At 42.7% G+C, this 19,735-nt stretch overlaps 1 protein-coding gene across 2 annotated transcripts in view; it reads right to left on the minus strand.

Annotated features, from left to right (window-relative positions):
* Positions 1 to 1,028: 1,028 nt before the first annotated feature.
* The window catches only part of si:dkey-191g9.5 (rap1 GTPase-GDP dissociation stimulator 1), a 21,527-nt gene continuing 2,820 nt past the window's right edge, over positions 1,029 to 19,735 (minus strand). The window contains exons 2-15 of one of the 2 annotated variants that reach the window (XM_032511525.1): positions 19,444 to 19,459; positions 15,184 to 15,288; positions 14,390 to 14,512; positions 12,847 to 12,972; positions 12,207 to 12,335; positions 11,274 to 11,399; positions 10,159 to 10,302; positions 9,262 to 9,393; positions 8,709 to 8,843; positions 7,624 to 7,749; positions 6,436 to 6,575; positions 6,153 to 6,279; positions 3,679 to 3,807; positions 1,029 to 2,925 (exon numbers count right to left, since the gene is read on the minus strand). In XM_032511525.1, the coding sequence (XP_032367416.1) occupies positions 2,798 to 2,925; positions 3,679 to 3,807; positions 6,153 to 6,279; positions 6,436 to 6,575; positions 7,624 to 7,749; positions 8,709 to 8,843; positions 9,262 to 9,393; positions 10,159 to 10,302; positions 11,274 to 11,399; positions 12,207 to 12,335; positions 12,847 to 12,972; positions 14,390 to 14,402 (1,455 nt within the window). In that variant the 5' untranslated portion in view covers positions 14,403 to 14,512; positions 15,184 to 15,288; positions 19,444 to 19,459 and the 3' untranslated portion in view covers positions 1,029 to 2,797. The remainder of the gene's footprint in view (positions 2,926 to 3,678; positions 3,808 to 6,152; positions 6,280 to 6,435; positions 6,576 to 7,623; positions 7,750 to 8,708; positions 8,844 to 9,261; positions 9,394 to 10,158; positions 10,303 to 11,273; positions 11,400 to 12,206; positions 12,336 to 12,846; positions 12,973 to 14,389; positions 14,513 to 15,183; positions 15,289 to 19,443; positions 19,460 to 19,735) is intronic. The other variant, XM_032511524.1, reaches the window with a different exon arrangement.

Genomic DNA, 19,735 nt, shown 5'->3' on the forward strand with positions numbered 1-19,735 from the left:
TCCCAATAATCCTGCATTCATTAAGGTGACCAGATTTCTCAGACAAAATCCGGCGACATTTTCAGCTCAGAAGCAAATACACGTCCAAAACACGTCACGTTTTTATTTTTGTAAAACTTAAAACGGGGACACTAGACCTAGAGCTGTTTCCCCCAACAGACAACATTATAGTAAGGATTTCTGAGAAGGTCGACCGATTGAGATCCTTTTTTAAAACATAAAAGTCAGCGAAAATGCGTTGGCTAAACCCACCAGACTCCATGTAAATAATCAGTGATTTTAGCATCGTAAAATACAGCTTTCTGAAACATCTCTGAGCTTGTCTTGAGCGACTATCGGCTCCGTTTGGTCAGTGTTTTCTTTCTTTCATTCCAATTTCGGGTCTGTCAGTCACAGTCGAAACCGGGGGCATTTCCGGGGACAGATCCAGCCGGGGACAGGTCACCAAAACAGGTCACCAGAAACCGGGGACGTCTGGTCTAGAGTGCGGATCGGGCCGGATTTTTCTGTCCGAGCCCGGCCCGCGTCCGACAGAGCAGTAACCGAACCCAACCCGAGCCCGACAGGCATTAAGATATTTCTGTCCGAGCCCGACCCGAGCCCGACACAGTTAAAATCGCATTTGTTTCTAATACATACACTTTACGTTTGTTTGTATGGAAAGCCGCTTTTATTAAGCAATCGTAGGAAGGCATTGGAAATGTCAACATGAGCGCATCAATGCACACGGGCAACAACGCCATTACCTACATAATAAGCTGTTTTTAATTCAAAATGTTCATGCCTTATCGCGCTGATGTGACCAAGCCTGACCCGAACCCGAGCATCCTTTCTAAAAATCTGTTCCAACCCGGCCCGGCCCGTCAGGTACCGTCGGGTCCCGTCGGGCTCGGGTCGGGTATCCATCCTCTAGTCTGGTCACCCTAGCTTACACAGCCCAGCCGCCAGGTTTTTCTAGTATATTTTGAACAGGACTTGAGGCTAGACAGAGCATGGGATTATGCAATAGGCATCAGAAGGGACAACAAAACTCAAATGATGATCTTTGACCCCTAACTAAGTCCGTGTTGTGCCTAAAGGCCATGCAGGTGCACTGCTAGTTAATGCAGCTCAGGATGCTGTTCAGGATGACAGCGGTGATTTACAGAGTGGAGCGTGTGGAGTTGGTTATGTAGGAATGGTTTTTGGTGATGGAGAAAGTCTTTGGTCGCCTTGACCGGGTTTCAGCCTTTTAAAAAATACCAGTCTTAAAGTCAATTTTATACCGTTGATTTGCACTCCCAAATCATTCACTTTAAAATCGGCAACCATAGACAGTGACTTGATTTGTCATTGAAATTAAACTCCATTTAAATATTTATTCCAACTCAAACTATGTTTCTGCACAGACTTTTTAAAGACATGTTTTCCTGTATCAATATTCATTTTAACTACCAAATTGTAATTCCCCAAAATAATATGATTGATTCCACCCAACGCTCTTTGGCAAGTACAAATCTCTACTTTCATTAATTTTGGGGCGTCTTATTCAATTAATAGCATTTAAAAAAACAAATTGAAGTGTTTTTGAAATAGTATTGAGTAAAAGTTGACATATTCCAGTCTGTGATTATCCATCAACATCCATTTCTTTAATTTTAGTCTCAATGATTCCTAATTTCTGCTTTTCTAACTCAAACATTAGGTTTAATTTCCTACAAATTATGTTTATTGACCATAAATTCCAAAAATAACTGGAAAACTAGTTAATAAATTAGTGTTACGTAGTGTTGAAAACGTCAAAAAAAGAGACAAACGTTGAGAAAAAGCGTCGAAAGTGTTGAAAAAAGGGACAAAAACATGAGTAAAAGTAAAAAATATTGATAAAAAGCGTCAACTACAGTGTTGATTTCCAATTTTGACAGGATGACAACACGAGGGTTAATTAAGTTGTTCAATGTGTTGGTCACGTGATGACCAACACATTGAACACACATTGTCGCCATGACAATGCCGTCCACTGATGAGATCCATTTCCTGTCGCTTTTTGCCGCATACATCAACTTTTAGAAAAAGACAAACATGAACTGATGATCTATAATGTTTACTTATTATTGGAAATGTTAGGTATGTTAAACATTATTTTGGTGGCTATTATAAAGTTGTAACTAATGCTTATAATAATGAATAAATGTTCGACAATGAAGAATCAAGTAACATCAATTTGGCCCCCGTGGAGTATTTTTGGTGATCTATAAAAGATTATTTGTGAATGTATAATAATAATAAGCTAAATAATGTGTGTACGTGCTTTACAAATTATTTTATTAACCATTACAAAGGTTTTATAATCATCAGTTGCAACTACATAACAGCAATCCAAATAATGAATCCAAACATTCCAAATTATTTCTTTTACATTTTCTAACAAATCATTTGGTCATCATTCACAAATTCTATCATATATAAAATGTCACAATGTGTGCAAATCAAACACTTCATTTTCTGCATTCTGGGGAATTTGCAACAGTTTGTGCCTTTTCTGCATAAAGTTATGGTGCAAATGTCTTTATTTTAATAAAGGAAATTATGATTTTTTGGGGGATGCACTGGCCAGTTTTGATTATTGGGGGGTTGTAACCCCCCTGCAAATTACACCTAAGGTCTTGCTTGTACTAATTAGTAATTATTGCCACAACAGGTGAAATTTTAGAATCCATTTCAATTTTAGCTAATCTGTGGAGTAAGATCATTCGAATTCAAGTATGTTGATGAGCTGGATAAATCCATACAGCCGATGGGATCCCGGGGGGCTGGTTTAGCTGGGGTCACCCAGGGTGGCCAGGATGGAGCCGGCCTGCGAGGCAAGCTTACTGTTGCTGTGATCTGTCAGTTTACCGAGACTCTCCTTCATATCCACAGACGTTAACTCCACCTTCATCACATCTGGAGCAGACAAGGATGGAAGGAAGAAGACAGAGATGGGTGAGATGGATTGCAACTAGTAGGAGGCCAACAAATGCAGATGAGATGTTTCTGAACATGTGTTGTGTGTCCTATACACTCTGTCTTTTATATTGAGGAACATAAGATGTTCCTTGGAAGCACAAGAACAGAAAGAGGACATAACAGGTTAAAGAAAGAACCATTAAAGCGCCCATATTATGCCCATCTTCAGGTTCATAATTGTATTTCGAGTTTGTACCAGAATAGGTTTACATGATTTAATTTGGTTGTACTGCACATTGCTGCAGCTCCTCCTTTCACCCTGTGTGTTGAGCTCTCTGTTTTAGCTCCAGAGTGCTACATCTCACTTCTGTTCCGTCTTTGTTGGGACTTGCACATGTGCAATAATTAATTACTGCTAGCTCGTTATTTGCAGAGTAGGACAGCGTGCCACGCAGCCACGCAAGCAGCTAAGTGAGAAAATATTCAAATGTTTTGACCGATGTAGACGACCAGCGGACTCTGGAGAGCTGTTGTTGTTGTTGTTGGCGGCCCATACCCTGGTAGGGGTGACGGGCAGTAAGTAAGTAAGTAAAAAGACGACCAGCTCACCTGAAGGCAGGTACACGTCAAGGCAGCTTGACGTGTACCTGCTAGAACACTGCAGACTGTACAGGTGTTGCTGAAAACCATGCAAAGACATCTTGAATGGAACAGAATTACTGGGAGTGTGTTGTAAAATCAAACACGTACTGGAGTTGGCCAGGCTGCAGATGAGACCTAAAGCACTGAACTTGACTTCCACTGCCCCTGCGGGGTCCTCCAACATCTTCTTCAGCATGGGCAAGAGCTCCGCCTCCCCAAACGGATCCTTCATAGACTCTGGAGACACACGCACACACACCCACACACGCACACTTTAACATGAAGGGAGCTATTTACAGGGCAATAAACTATTATACAGTAAATGCAGTTAAATACACCCGTTTCCTGATGAATCTGTGGGCAACTCACCCTTGAAAGAAGAAAAACGGTGCCATAAAATACACATACAAAAGCATGGACCATTTGCATACAGCAGGTCTTCCTGATATTAAGCATATCCCTCCTTTTTCATGCGTATGAGTAAGCGTCTTTGCCATATATGGCAGCTGCCTATGATAGCATACAGAGCATAGTATATTTAAGCTCTCTTTTTGGGCATCCCAAGCTGATGAAGCCCTCTCACAACCAGCCTGTGTGTGTCCTAAGGTGCCAAATATGACAACAAATAAGACACATAAAGATAAACTTAACTAGTGAGTAGTTTGGTATGCCCTGTGTCTTGCGTGGTGTAGCACATTCATTGCATCTGGCTGCATATGTAGGTCATTTCTCACTGTAGTTCTGTAGCGCGGCCCTCAGGGGGCATGTGCTGTATGTTCAGTAGCTTTGCATGCCCTTGCAATGTTTTGGGGTTTTCTTGATATTATACGAGCAAACATTTGCTGTCAGATTATTCTGTAAATCATTCTCATGTATTGTTGGGTTTTAGCATAGTTGTGAAAAAAAGGAGGTCGATCTAATTTCATGTTATCGGGTGGTTCTTTGCTTCGCGTTATGGAAGGTTGGTGAATGGCGTAACTATTAACAAACCCAGTGTCTAAACAAAGAAATGAGATGATGATCAAATCTTGATAAAGAAACATATTAAATAAACAGTTATTGAAAGAGCTGATAGGGAGACCACCAACACATTAAGTTATTGATAAACCGCTTTGACTATCATGTACCTTTAAACATATACATATGTTTGTTTTGGTTGGAATTATTTTATTATGCGTATTAAAAAATGAATTGCATCTTTTTTTGTGCTGAAAAGTACAAAAAGTCTACATTGCATGGGAATGCAACAAATTGCAAGTGAATGAAATGTGGCTCACTGGAGGCTTGTGAGCACATTAACAGTTAAAGCTGTGTTCCTCTAACATGAGGGGCCGGGATTTTCTAAGCATCTCGGAATGCTAATGGGATCCTAATTGACCAACAATTTTGGTCCTACTTCTAGGCCTATGAGTAATTATAATATAATATAATTCTCTTCTTCTGGATTGGGACAAGCTGCCTTTACCTGTACCAGGTTCCAGGCAGGTCAGGTGAAAGGATAGACATAGTTGTCAACCTTGTTGAGAGCTCCCATTTAGGCTACATTTACATTGCTACATTTGGGTTTCTAAGCAGAGTTTTGAGCCAAAAGCACTCTCCGTGCGCGCGCACACACACACACACACACACACACACACACACACGTCTTTTAGCTCCAGTAGAAGAACTAATCTCCGTTTCAGCTAACATCACCCCGCAGATTCATAACCAAAACGGGTCAGAAGTGTTTCCTAATGTCTCCGGTTTAGGGGCTCGGTGACGCCATAGCAGGGGGAAGGAGAGGGGGAAACACAAGAGCAGGAGGAATGAGAGGAGGAACACCAGAGCAGGGAGAATGAGAGGAGGAACACCAGAGCAGGGAGAATGAGAGGAGGAACACCAGAGCGGGGAGAATGAGAGGGGGAAACAGCGAGCAGGGGGAATGAGAGGAGGAACACCAGAGCAGGGAGAAGAGAGGGGGAAACAGTGAGCAGGGGGAATGGAGAGGGACACCAGAGCAGGGAGAATGAGAGGGGGAAACAGCGAGCAGGGGGAATGAGAGGGGGGAAAGGCAAGAGCAGGGGAATGAGAGGAGGAGCACCAGAGCAGGGAGAATGAGAGGGGAGGAGAAACAGTGAGCAGGGGGAATGAGAGGAGGAACACAGAGGCAGGAGATGAGAGGGGAAACAGCAGGCAGGGAGAATGAGAGGGGGGGAAAGGCAAAGAGCAGGGGGAATGAGAGGGGGAAATGCCAGAAGCAGAGAGAATGAGAGGAGGGAAACAGCAAGCAGGGAGAATGAGAGGGGGGAAGGCAAAGAGCAGGGGGAATGAGAGGGGGAAACAGCAAGCAGGGGGAATGAGAGGGGGAAACAGCCGAGCACGGGGAATGAGAGGAAGAACACCCGAGCAGGGAGAATGAGAGGGGGAACAGTGAGCAGGGGGAATGAGAGGGGGACAGGCCAGAGCAGGGGGAATGAGAGGGGAAACGTAGCATAAGATTTGTTTTTATACTAAAACAAAGCGATGTAAATTAGCTATAAGTTCCAGTCAGACATACAGTAGTTATAACATTTATAAGTACATAGTCTCTAAAATTGCTTTACCAATGTCAATGGCAGATGCTATCGCCAGGGCAACCAGGGCCTCGTTCTGCATGATGACATGTTCACTTGTCGCCATGGAGATAAGGTGCCGAATCCCATCAGCTTTGGCTACAGCATGGACCACTTCCTGTCAGAGAGGAAATCAGCCCATTACAGGTGTTCAGCTAATGTATGTGCATGATATACAGTCAGCATGTGTGTGATTAGCAAGAAGAAATGAAAAGAAAATGGAAGTATGAGCTTAAACTTCTGCTAAGTCTCAGATCAGAAGAAACGGGCTCACGGGGCTGCGGCTGTGTCTGATGAGGGCAGCCAAAAGGCGACTGGCTTCTCCACGGACTCCTGCGTGGTCTTTGGCTTCACACCACTCCATGATCCGGGCCAGCAGCACAGCATCCCTCCCCAGCACCAAAGCTGCCTCCTCTGACACACAAAGCGTAGCAGAGAAAAGGCAAAACACATTTAATGAACCAAAAGCAATTGAGAAATATCATTGCCACAAGTTGCCACAGTGTTACAGGAAAAAAGTAAAATACCTGTTCTTATCACTAGGGTGAAAAATGTCCATTGTTTAATGAGAATGCTGCTAAAAGAAATGGCTATAATAAAATGGGTTGATGCATCTGGGAACATCTCCTTGGCTTGGCCTATCAGAACCTGTGATGGGCATTTCTCACTATTTTTATATTTCACACCAAATGATAAATAAAAAAAGGCTTGGTGTCCAAAGGGACAAGGGAGAATCTGAATGGATCCAGGGAAAAAAAAACGGTTATTACCTCTAAGTAAAGCTCTCAACCCACAATAGGTCCCAGAGGACTGTTCAAAGTGGGACGGAATATTGTCTTTTCAGAATAAGAGCAAAAACTTCAATATAACGTGCATGTAAACGTAGTCTACGAGTACATCCCAGGTCGTTATGTAGCATCCACGCTTCCTTCTTCGCGTCTGAGTCCGTCCCACCAAGGAAGCATGGGAGAGATGGAAAAGAGGAAATGTGTCACGTGAATGTGTCAGCTGTACGGGTGGAGTTAGCACCGTTTTTTAGCTGCACGGCTTCTTGGAAGTCTGCTCTTGCGTGTCCTCGTTCCTAGCTCCTCAGAGATCCCCCCCCTTGCTCCTCGGGGCAGGAACAAGAGCTTGGAGACGGCCTTCACGAAGGGGGGCCTTTGTTTTCTATTTGTAGAGACAATATAGTCTACAAGTTCTCTTCACTTCTGAGACGCTCTCGGTGTGGTTGGTGCGTGTCACAGACGTGCCCAGTGGAAAATGGGAGTAACAGTGTCACTACTTCATGTCCCCCCCACACAAACCCAGACCCAGTAATGCTTTTTGGTGTTTGGTGAAATCTGCCTGAGATGGTGTAACTAAAGCGGCTGGAGCTTGGGTTCATCTTCTGGGAGGAATGGTAGTTGTAGGTATTCAGTGATCCTGATCGTACACAACAGGGATCCCGTCTCAGGCTACTCACCTTGTCCGTCCACCATCATGCGTAGCGTACCCAGCAGTTTGAACTGAACTGGGGGCATGTCCGAGCGCAGCAGGGTCTTTATCCTCTCCGTCACCCCGTCCTCCAGCATCTGCACTTTGTTGGTGCCTGATAGACACAGAGCATTCATGGTATTTTGAATCCAATTAAAAGATAGAAAATAGTAAATTAAATGGTAGAATTAAAGACATTTTAAACCTCTAGCGGTATGTTTACAGATCTTCTTTTCTTGATTGACCCATGTCGTGTACTTTTACGAAATTTGTCCTTCTGACATTTTTTTTCTAAGATAATTTTTTTGTATAGGACATTTTCATTTGATAGGACAGCTAGGTGAGAAAGGGGAGAGAGAGGGTGAAGTCATGCAGGAAATCGTCACAGGTCGGATTCGAGCCCTGGACCTCTGCCTCGAGGCATAAACCTCTAAGTGATAAATATTTAGTTTTTTTTATTGGCCATCATAAATGCCGATACCGATAGATCGGGAAATGCCTAATATCGGCCGATAATATTGGCCCGTCGATATGTCAGTTGGGCTCTAAGTAGGTAAGACTTATAAAAGTAAATTTCTGTCATATTTGCTGAAACTGACCCCATATACGAGTAGTACTACATGAAGCAGGTAATTAAAGAAACAATCCAGCTCCTCTGGTACCACCTACAGCCTTTAGTGCGACTTACAAAGATCCACCGCTCCCTGTTCAGATGCACCAATCAGGGCCGGGGGGGTCTAACTGCATGTTAATCACTGCTCAGGCACAAACAGTCATTCTCCCTTGTGGGGGGAGGGGCTTAGGAGACCGTTTGGGCTTTAGCAGATAAGGGGGGAGGGACTGAGAAGTTGGCCATGTTCAAATTCTTGGACTAAGCCCTGGATCTTCCCACTCCTTTCTACAGCATCTTTAAAAAACTGGCATAAAACACAGTTTAGGTCCCAGGGTCAGTAAAAATGTATTTCACACTTGTATTGTTATTGAACTTTGCAATTAATCCGCGGTTCACATGTATTATGTCAACTATGGTCCGTTACACCACTAGCATTTCTAACGTTTTGCTTTGATCAGTACCAGGAATGGCCAGGTTTCTGAGCGCGCTCAGTCCAGCATGTTGAACAGACACGTCTCCTTCCTCGACATGCTGCTCCAACAAGGTCAGGATGTGAGGAACCACGCCGAGGTCCAGCATCTTCACACAGTTACTGTCTGACAGAAACACAACAGACTCCTTCAGAACTACAGATACCACAAAGTGTAGCACTTTATATCACTCGCACAAACTCCATATCATTATCCTATTACAAGTAATGTTGTATCGCTTTCAAATGAGAAAACACTCAATCTGTTGAACTGTAATTTGAAGAAGATGTGAATGGTCTTAAGCTTTCTCAGCAAGACCTGTCCCTATATTTGCTGTGTTAAAATTAATTAGACACACATTGAATTAGGAATTCAGCAGAAAGGTGTATAATACATAGAACCGGACATGTTTTACTACGTCATGTTCCCAAACTGTGGTGGTGGCTGCTTGCTTATCCTAATTCAGTTCCACATAGATGATGGCAGGGAATGTTTCTTCACACACCTGTCACACATCTGGGCTCATTTCGGAAAAATATCTCACCGTTCCTGGCGAAGTTGGCGATGGCCAGCGCTCCGGACAGCTGCAGCTGGGTGTTGGAGCTCTGCAGCCAGGACAGGACGTCCTGATACACCACACCGGAGCCCTCACCAAAACACTTCTGCATTGACTCATCTGACACACACACACACACACACACACACATACACGCACGCACACACACACACACACACACACGCACACACCAGTTACTCATCATTTAGAGCAGTTGTATCAATAGATAGTTAGATCACTGTAATGAAATGAAGAGACAATCATTTGAAGTGCATTGTGTGAATTGCTTTTTGAAGTATTAGTACTTTGATGTCAGTTGTGTCATATTACACAGGTGATTTTTGTTAAATGAACAAATGATCTTATGTTTATGTGTAACGGATCCTAGCAATTGAAACAAGTGTCATAGTTTTGAAAGAAATGTGCATTTTGATCATTGTGAGTTTTGTGTCTAGAGTTTTGAAAAATGACATCAAGTTTCTGGAATTAGTGCCAAAGCAATTGTAAAAAACTGTAATACAGAGACATATTGGTTTGCCCTGTGCATGTGACACACTGCCACCCAGAAAGGTCACACTATTTTAGATATGTGAGGCTGAAATGGGTGACAATACTCTAAACAACCTGATTGGCTGCTTGGTTATGTCGTGCCCATCTCCTCTTTCTCCTGGTGTGTCTCTTTCTTTTGATGACAGCTAATTACAGTCAGTCAACACTTCATTTTTGGTAGATACTGTCTGAATGCATTGATAGAGGACAGGAACTGGCCAATCCCAGCTGAATACGCACAGTAAATGACATGCACAAAACTGCCTGATCATCAGGCGAATGAGGTGACAGACAGACTGATATGACGTGCCTCAGGGTTTGGCCTGCATCACTCACCTCCTAAAAGCAGGGACACTATGAGGTTGGAGGCAATCTTGATGCTGCAGAGATCGTGGGGGTCCGATCCGCCCTGCAAAGCCCGAATCATCTCTGATAAAGCTTCTGGTACGCCTGACTCGGCAAACTGCAGCTTCAGTGTATCTGATGGTCCAGCACACAATATGTTATCATTATTAACAGCTAACATTATCTTCCAATACATGTACAGCAACTGAGCATTATTTCACCAAACTGGGCTTCTGGCCATAGCACGCTCCCAGCACGGTTTAGTGTATTATATAGAGGGTCAGAAATATGGAACAGTCATCCCACATCATTGTCTGAATTTTCCACATGGGTTTGTGTGCTAAATGCAATTTTTAATTGTTTTATACAAAGATTTTATTTTTTTTACATAATAATATATACAGTAAATAAAAGTTTCTGTGGAGATTGCCACTTATTAAGCCCCTTGAGGGTTTTTCGGTAATTGTCCATACCATCTTTTTGTGAAACATGTAAAATATAACTGTTTTAATGTTTTTTTTGTTGGAAATAAATCAAATCAAATCAAATCATTCACCTTTAAGTACTTTTTACTGACAAATCCGCAAATGCTTTCACGCTGTGTCAGAACCTACAACATCATGTTCTAAAGCCAACTCATAGGCTAGAGTCACAGTGAACAGCTGTTCATATTGTTAATTGAAACGCATGTCGCCTGCATGTTACAGTATTCCAATGTTACTGTAAAGGAGAGATTGAAGTTATGCAAATAGATCAATCACAGCTGATTCCCATCTGGGAAACACACTCAGGGGATGAGGTTCTTTAAATCACATGACCATCTGTTTTTACAGTATTCTTTACACGTGACAGTGAGTGAGTGTTGTACTTTGAGAACAAGGATTACAGTGACCAAGTCACATTCCTTGGTTGTCTACGCAAACCTGGCCACAGCTGATTCTGATGTTACAGTAGTACATACAGTAATAAGACGACCTATTTGCATCTGGAATGGAAAAAGGAGGACAGGGCACCGCTGTTGAGCCGAGCCAATTAGGGCTGGTACTAGCAGTAGTAGCCATAGTGAAAATATCAAGGCATGCTTGATGAAACCCTGCAGGTCTCACCGCTCTCGCCCAGGGAGCCCAGTATTTCCAGGATGACGTGTCGTCGTTCGGCATCCGGCGCCCGTTTCAGCTGAAACGTCAGTACGCCCGCCACATCCAGCTCTGCCAGGGCCTCCCTCGCAGAGTCTGCAAACACAGGGAGCGGTGACTACAGACACATTATCCTGACTACAGTGATCCCACATCTGAGATCTACCGCAGCAGTCTTTTAAAAATGGGATTTCCTGGCTCAAATCTTCATTTAAAACATTTTATACGTGTGTTGACCTCTCTTCTTTTGGGACAAGCTTTGATTCCTTTGTCCCGGGGACATCACTTTATTAGCTCTGGCGCTTTGTTTTTCCTCTTCCATGATGAAATGAGCTGGGGAAGCACTGAAGAATGACTGAAGTGATCTGTGTGTATGTTCTTCCCACGGATCTCTCCTGGCAACGTACACAATCGGTGTGTGTGCAAGCATTTACTCTGCCTTTATACCTGTGAGAGTGTGTGTTTTATGACTGACAGGAAAGCAAGGAGACTACATGAAGAATACGTAAACACCTTAGCTTCACAGGCTAAGCTGAATACATTAAATAAATGTAAGCCTATGAAACTCAACAAAAGATGTAACTTGTGTAAATTACAATAACAATAATTAACAATAAGATCCGTCCAAAAATTAACTGTTTTTCTCGACTCTAACTAAATGTTAAAGTCCCTTTTTCTGCAACACTAGTTCTAATTACTAACAACTGCTCATGTCTTTAAAATTGCAATCCATAATTAATCTGGAAAAAACATTTTTGAGGTACACATTTAAATATTTTAATGGTTAAACAAGGTAGCATTAGCATAAGGTAGCACATAAATAAGGTAGCATTAGCCCTGCACTGTAGGTGTGAGGGAATTTATGATGAATTACTAAAATATATACAATTACTAAATATTCACCCATGTCAGCCAGGTTACAGAGGGCCAGCAGGCAGACGTTGACCAGGGGGTCGTTCTCTGGGTACTCCCTTATAATGGATACCAGTCTGGGGATTACACTACTCTGGACCAGCTGGTCCTGTTGGAAGGCTGAGAGAGAGAGAGAGAGATTAAAGTGATATGGACATGTTTTACGTGTGTTTTCTTTTAACTTCACTTCCAGACTATTACTTTATTTCATGGTGTCACAGATTTGTAGTACTCGAGATCGGTCTTGGTCTCGAGACCGGTCTCAACACCTCTTTTTGAAGTTCTCAACCTCGTCTCGGAATCAACAGCCTTGTCTCGGTCTCAAATGAAGACGACTCTGGATTTTTCAAGACCAGTCCACCAGTCATACACATTTTGATTATTATTTTATCAAGGCATTTCTTATGATACAATTCCATCTCAACTCCTCGAGGTCTTGGTCTTGATACATTCTGGCGTTGGGGATGACTTGGTCTCGGTTTAGGTGGTCTTGACTGCAACACTGGTACCCATTTGAACCTTTAGAGTGACTTGCTGTCAGCCTGTGTAGCCGTCACAGTTTCTGCCTCATACACACACAGTTTACCATCATGGAGCTGCTGACGGAGCCAGCGACGTCAGACCCACTCACAGTTGTCGAAGCAGATGCGTCCGATGGCCCTGCCGGTGTTCAGCAGCATCTCCTGGTTGTTGCTGTTCAGATGGGGAACCAACACCTTCACCAGGCCGGCCTCAATGCACGGCTCCCTGACTGCAGCTACAACACACACATGGACACACAACATTACACCTGTCAGCCAGTGAGTTGGGATTAGAGATGGTCCGATACCGATTCTGATACCTGATACTCTGTATCGGCCAACACCAAGTACTGATCCAATACCAGTGTGTTTTTTATTTTATAATCTTCAGCTGTATACTACTATCTCTGTATGATGATATGATGTCTAACAGCTGTATAATACTATCTCTGTATGATGATATGATGTCTAACAGCTGTGTACTACTATCTCTGTATGATGATATGATGTCTAACAGCTGTATACTACTATCTCTGTATGATGATATGATGTCTAACAGCTGTATACTACTATCTCTGTATGATGATATGATGTCTAACAGCTGTATACTACTATCTCTGTATGATGATATGATGTCTAACAGCTGTATACTACTATCTCTGTATGATGATATGATGTCTAACAGCTGTATACTACTATCTCTGTATGATGATATGATGTCTAACAGCTGTATACTACTATCTCTGTATGATGATATGATGTCTAACAGCTGTATACTACTATCTCTGTATGATGGTATGATGTCTAACAGCTGTATACTACTATCTCTGTATGATGATATGATGTCTAACAGCTGTATACTACTATCTCTGTATGATGATATGATGTCTAACAGCTGTATACTACTATCCCTATATGGATGTGATATGATTTCTATCGTTGTTGTCGGTCTGACTCAGGTTAAACACAGAACTTTCTTTTACTATCCAGTTTGAAAGTCAGTTTTAACGGAAGAAGAACATAAACTACTTTAACGTAGATTTTGTTTAGGGCTTTACTATGTGGTATCGTGTTGGTGCATAAACTCCAGTACTTCAGATACCCATACCAGCGTTTAAGGTAGTATTGGAGGTAATACCGATACTGGTATCAGAACATCTCTAGTTGTGAGTTCAAGGTTCCTTTTTCTCTGAGCCATTAGAGAACATTTCATGTCAACTGGGCAAACTGTCGGGGAACATAATGATGATGGTGATGGTAAGTTCTTGATCATGGACTGAATAAAATATGGTTACTGATGAGCCAAAATGAAGCTCAAAGTGGGCGGCTCCCAGTGGCCCTCCCCATTTTGGCAGGCGTGACGTCTAATCCAAAAATGGGTATAGAGGTGGAGCGTGGATGGAGCTGAATGCAGCCTACATTATGTGCTGGCCTGCTGTGACAGCAGCCCAACTGTCATTAATAACGGAATGGCCTTAATTATGCACAACTATGCTGTTTATGCAAACATGGGCATAGCGGCCAACGGTGGATTTGCAACGTTTTTCCCACAGACTTTATATGGCAAAAGACATTTATCCAGCAAATAAATGTTCTTGAGGAACATCAATTTACCAGTCTGAATTACCATTTCCCTGCAGCAGTTTCTCCTACCTTCTCTGGCCATCTCCGCCACCACCAGAGCCACCTGGCATGAAAGGGGGCTTTTGCTCCGCAAGGCGTTAGCCAGTGTGGGTAGAATCCCACTTCTGGCTATCTCAACAGCAGCATCCTTCTCTGCGGACACAAATTCAGTTATTGAAAATAAAAACAACAGGATATTGTACACATACAGCTTAAATACTAGAAACTAAGTTAGTTTTCACCATTAGTTTTTAGTGGTTGCATTAAAAAAATCCACCTCCTGATCTTTTCACCCAGTATATGTGACGGTCTAACAAGCAACGTGTGCTGCCCTTACACCGAAGATACAATTTGCACACAAAATGGTAATGTAGAGCACCTTGCACATTGTTATGCAACGACAAGTTTGCATATGGGTCAAATCTGGTGAGCAGACCTGCAACATTTTATATACAAGGTAACAGTGTGTGATCAGCAAGGAATAAAGTGAGGGTCATGTTTTGTCATTTTTAACTCTGCTACAGGGTACATTAAACCACCCAAGATCACCCCATATCACATCATCTATGTGTGTGTGTGTGTGTTCTTGTTGAACTACATTTGTGGGGTCCAAAATGCTGGAACCCACAACCCTTAAAGACTTGGTTTTAGGATTAGGGTTAATATTAGGTTATGGTTTAGATGAAGGTAAGGGTTAAGGGGAGGCATTTAGTTGTGAGGGGTAAGGTTAGGGTAGGGGCTCTGGAATGCATTATGTCAATGACGGGTCCCCACAAAGATAACTGTGTGTGTGTGGGTGTGTGTGTGGTGCCTACATTACTTACTTTTTTCCAAAAGAGCAGCCAGCACTGTGTCCAAATGAGGCTTTAGCTCCTCCTCAATCACCTCCGTGCTCACACTGATGGCCTTTAGAGCCTCGATGAGAGAGTCTGCAACACACAAACAAACACCAACAACTTCAAAAGTCTTTCTCATCCCACCTTCATAAACTTGTACATGAACATTAAATCTTAGTCAACAACACGAAACAGTAAAACACATTTGAAGGCGACTCAGGGAGAGCACTGTCTTCATGAAGAGACACAGAGGGTTAAAACACACGAGGGACTCTTCATAAGAGGCATTATCTTCTGATAAGCTTCTGTGCACTAAAGTCACGGGACGACATCTTCTGAACATAGTCATACTGAGAGATCCAGAGAGAGTTGTGTGGAGCGGGTAGTCTTAATTAGCTTTGCGGCAACTCATATAACAATGGCTTTAACGTTATGGACGTTTATTGATGTGAAAAAGTTACACACTAAAGCTTTAAATAAAATATTATTACAAGCTCTTCTTGACCTAAACCCAACATTCAGGTTTGATGGGCCTGTGGTTCTGTCCATTCCTCTGGTGGCATCCATTACTGTCCAGCATTTCATTCTAACTGGGGGTGCTGCCGGCTGAAAGTCATTCATTCATAAACCCTTACAACTACAGACTCTATTTAATGTTGGATATGTGTTTGCTTAACTTTACCATGTCTTGTGTGTTTACTTGAGAAAAAGCCTTTCAAAACCTGATACGTTAAGTAGTAACTGTATGTCAGGTTTGCTATGATTAAACCCAAAAACTGACCGGACCAGGGGAGTGAGTTGAGCAGTTTATTGGTAGGTCAGAAATGTGCAAATAGTCTGAGTTGGCAGGTGCAGGAGGGGGGGAAGAGTCCAGGTGGGTTCCGGTAAGGAAAACGGCTGGCTGGCGAACTAAAATGTGGGACTTGATCCAAACAATAGTGAACTAGATGGTTGTGGAAGGGCGGCAGTGTCTCCAGGACCGAGGTCTGGGATTCCTCCTACAGTACTTCATAATGATCTGGCAGGGTCTATTTGTGACTGTACCCAAGTCAAATCTTCGTTAAAAAGCATAATTAGGACTGAAGAGCCACTTTTAAGATTGACCATTACTATGGCGCTACTATGATAGCATCAAAATCACAATTTAACAATAAGTGCTAGAGTGAGTTGTTTGAACCTTTCTTTTTAGTAAACTCTGTGTACACAAACAATGTTCTCCATGATGAGTTCATGTGTAGAGTCCCTGGTGACAGTTGCAGCAAAGTCTCATGTTGTGTCGAGCCTTTTTAGTGTTTTAAAAATAGTGATTTTGATGCGATCATAGTCCCTAGCTCTCCCATTCAAAAGGTCATTTGACCCTAAATGAGAATACAGTCAATCTAAAAAATGGCACTCACGTCCTAATTATGCTTTTAAACTAAAGTTTGACTCGGGTACATTCACAAAAATACCCTAGGTTGCAATTTGGCGAGAGTTAGGCAAGTACTGCCTTGATGAACGAATGAGGTACAGGTGTAGTAAAAGGAATCAGCAAAGGTGTGTGAAGTGACAGGCAAGGCACGCCCCCAAACAAATGCCAGGGGAGAGACAGAGGAAGAACACACACCAAGCATACTACAGATAAAAACCAACAAATGTGAACACAATCACTCACATACAACCGGCAATTCGTGACAGGATCTGTATCAGGGCTTATCAGTTTTTACCAGATTGTAATAGCAAAGCCGGATCTATTTCCAAACTTCCTTTTATTACAAATCATTTGTGCTCTGGGTATGCCATCTGTCAACAACACCATATGTGACATGTTTTTGTTTTTGCTGAAGATGGAGAGGTTGCTTAAATCCTGTGCAAACCATTCCTCCATGACAGACACACATTAAAACTACAGCGATACTCCTTTTTTATGACCCCATGCTCTTTCCACTAGCGTCACTTTCAGCCTTTTTAGCCTCTCCAGTGGCCTAGATGGGTTACAGACTTTTACTGTAATATTGTTGCTATATAAACTTATTTCAGCATGATTAGAAATAAACCAGCAGAGTGTCCCAGAACCAGCCTTCAGCTCATGATTTATGTCCAATGTCAACATTGAGCATCAGTAGAGTGTCCTTCAAGTCACAAGGCAGATAGTAAGGGTGTGGTGGTCAACCAGACCAGCAGTTACCATGTGTCTTTTCATTAAGCCCTGCTTTGCCATGAGCTTCTACAATCTACTATTTCCAGTCACTGTTCCATTATCTTTAATGTGACTGTTATTAATCATCACCCCCCCAGCCTGGCCCCGTCAGATACCGACTACCAAGAACCTGGGTCTGTCCCAGGTTTCTTCCTAAAAGGAGTTTTTCCTCGCCACTGTCACACTGCGTGCTTTTGGGGAAATTACTAGAATTGTTGGCTCTGTGTAAATTATGTGTTAAGTGTTTTGAGATAATTCTTGTTATGAATTGATACTATGAATAAAATTTAATTGAAAAAAAAATAGTCTCGCTTTGCCAGACCTTCTTCTGCAGCCCTTTAGAGGAAGGTCTGGCTAGTCCACACAGCTTTCTGGGATATGGCAAAAACGTGTTCTGGTTTATTGGTATTTCTTTACACCAATCACAATCGTCTTGGGCAGGGCTAAGCTCCAGACAGAGCCACAGTGCCTCTGCTAAATAGTCTCAGGAAGGAAGTTTTGGTGGAACATGTGTACGTTCAGAAGCAGTTTTAGGACCAGGTAACCATAGTCCTCAGATTGGACAGATAGTATAGCTAGCTGTCTGGATTTACCCTGCAGAGATCTGAGGACCAGTAACCATAGTCCTCAGATTGGACAGATAGTCTAGCTAGCTGTCTGGATTTACCCTGCAGAGATCTGAGGACAGGTACCATAGTCCTCAGATTGGACAGATAGTCTTAGCTGCTGTGGATTTACCCTGCAGAGACCTGAGGACCAGGAACCATAGTCCTAGATTGGACAGATAGTTAGCTAGCTGTCTGGATTTACCAGCAGAGAACTGAGGACCAGGTAACCATAGTCCTCAGATTGGACAGATAGTCTAGCTAGCTGTTGGATTTACCCGCAGAGATCTGAGGACCAGGTAACATAGTCCTAGATTGGACAGATAGTCAGCTAGCTGTCTGGATTACCCTGCAGGTCTGAGGACCAGGTAACCATAGTCTCAGATTGGACAGATGGTCTAGTTAGCTAACGTTACGCTACTACAGTTACATTAGCCCCCTTCAACCCCCCCCCCCCCCCCCCTTTAACTGAGACATTACAATATTTATTCTATGCTGGCAGGATTAAAGACAGGCACAAAATTAGGACCTACGATGCTCATACAATACAATGTATATACACACACACGCAGGTACACACACACACACACACGTACGCACGCACACACACACACACACACACACACACACACACACTCAGTGAAAAGACCTGCAGACGGTAATCACCTAAGATAATCCCATCTAAGTCGAATAAAAATAGCCTTAGTGATACACAGTCTGCTACATCAGCATCATACAAGTGAGTGTGTGTGTGTGTGTGTGTGTGTGTGTGTGTGTGTGTGTGCGTGCGTGTGTGTGTCCATGTGTGTTTGACAAGAGAGCAGGCGAGCAATTTACTAATCAGTCCCACAGAGTGCTGCAAGGGAATCCCCAGGGTGCATATCAAAGATGCGTCAACTACACCATGTGCTTCCACAAATACACACATATGTATATGATGTATGTTTATACACGCATATATGTCCTTACATTGACAGAAATATATGCAGCGGGTGGACACAAGGAACACCTGCACAATCTAATCCAATAGTCCACAAATAAAGCCCATCACTGTGAAGCTAATTATGTTTAAGTGCAGACAGTGTCAGAGAGCTGTTGATCCACGTCTAGGTTCAGTTTTTAAAGCTGTACATTTATTGTGCTGCCTATGGGGGTTCATGCCTCAGATCAGCAGTTAGCAAGACGATAAACAGTCAGCAGCAGCAGTGGTGGGTTCAGATGAGGCTGGGGTTGTTGGGTGGTGTGTCTTTAGCTTGTAATGCATGACCGTCCCCGGCCACAGAATGGCTGATACTTCCAATCTTGAGCTAAACGCTGCACTTCATCTTTAACTTAATCATCCTGAAGGAAATGTGCTCTGCAGCAGGCATCAAATCACAACAAGGTCGACAAGCAAACGTTTGACAAATACAGCAACAAACACAGAAAAAATCCACACCACAAATGAAAACAAGGTGAACCTACCACACTGAACCAGAAGCTAAAAAACAAGGGTAAAAACATTAGAAACACGTCTATATGTATTCATTTTCTTTAATAGGTCCTGTTTGTGGATGTGAGTGTATTTTAGGCCTGTGTGTATTGTGTAACAGAGTGTTAAAATGTATATTCCCCACTGGGGATCTATTAAAAATAGGGGTGGAAATCACCAGATGCCTCCCGATACGATGTTGTTGCGATTTTAAATATATTGCAATATTCTACGATATATTCCAACTTCTAATTTTTCCCAATTTCAAATGACGTCCCCAAAAGG

Source organism: Etheostoma spectabile, unplaced genomic scaffold (genome assembly GCF_008692095.1).
Source record: "Etheostoma spectabile isolate EspeVRDwgs_2016 unplaced genomic scaffold, UIUC_Espe_1.0 scaffold379, whole genome shotgun sequence".
NCBI classification, from domain to species: Eukaryota; Metazoa; Chordata; class Actinopteri; order Perciformes; family Percidae; genus Etheostoma; species Etheostoma spectabile.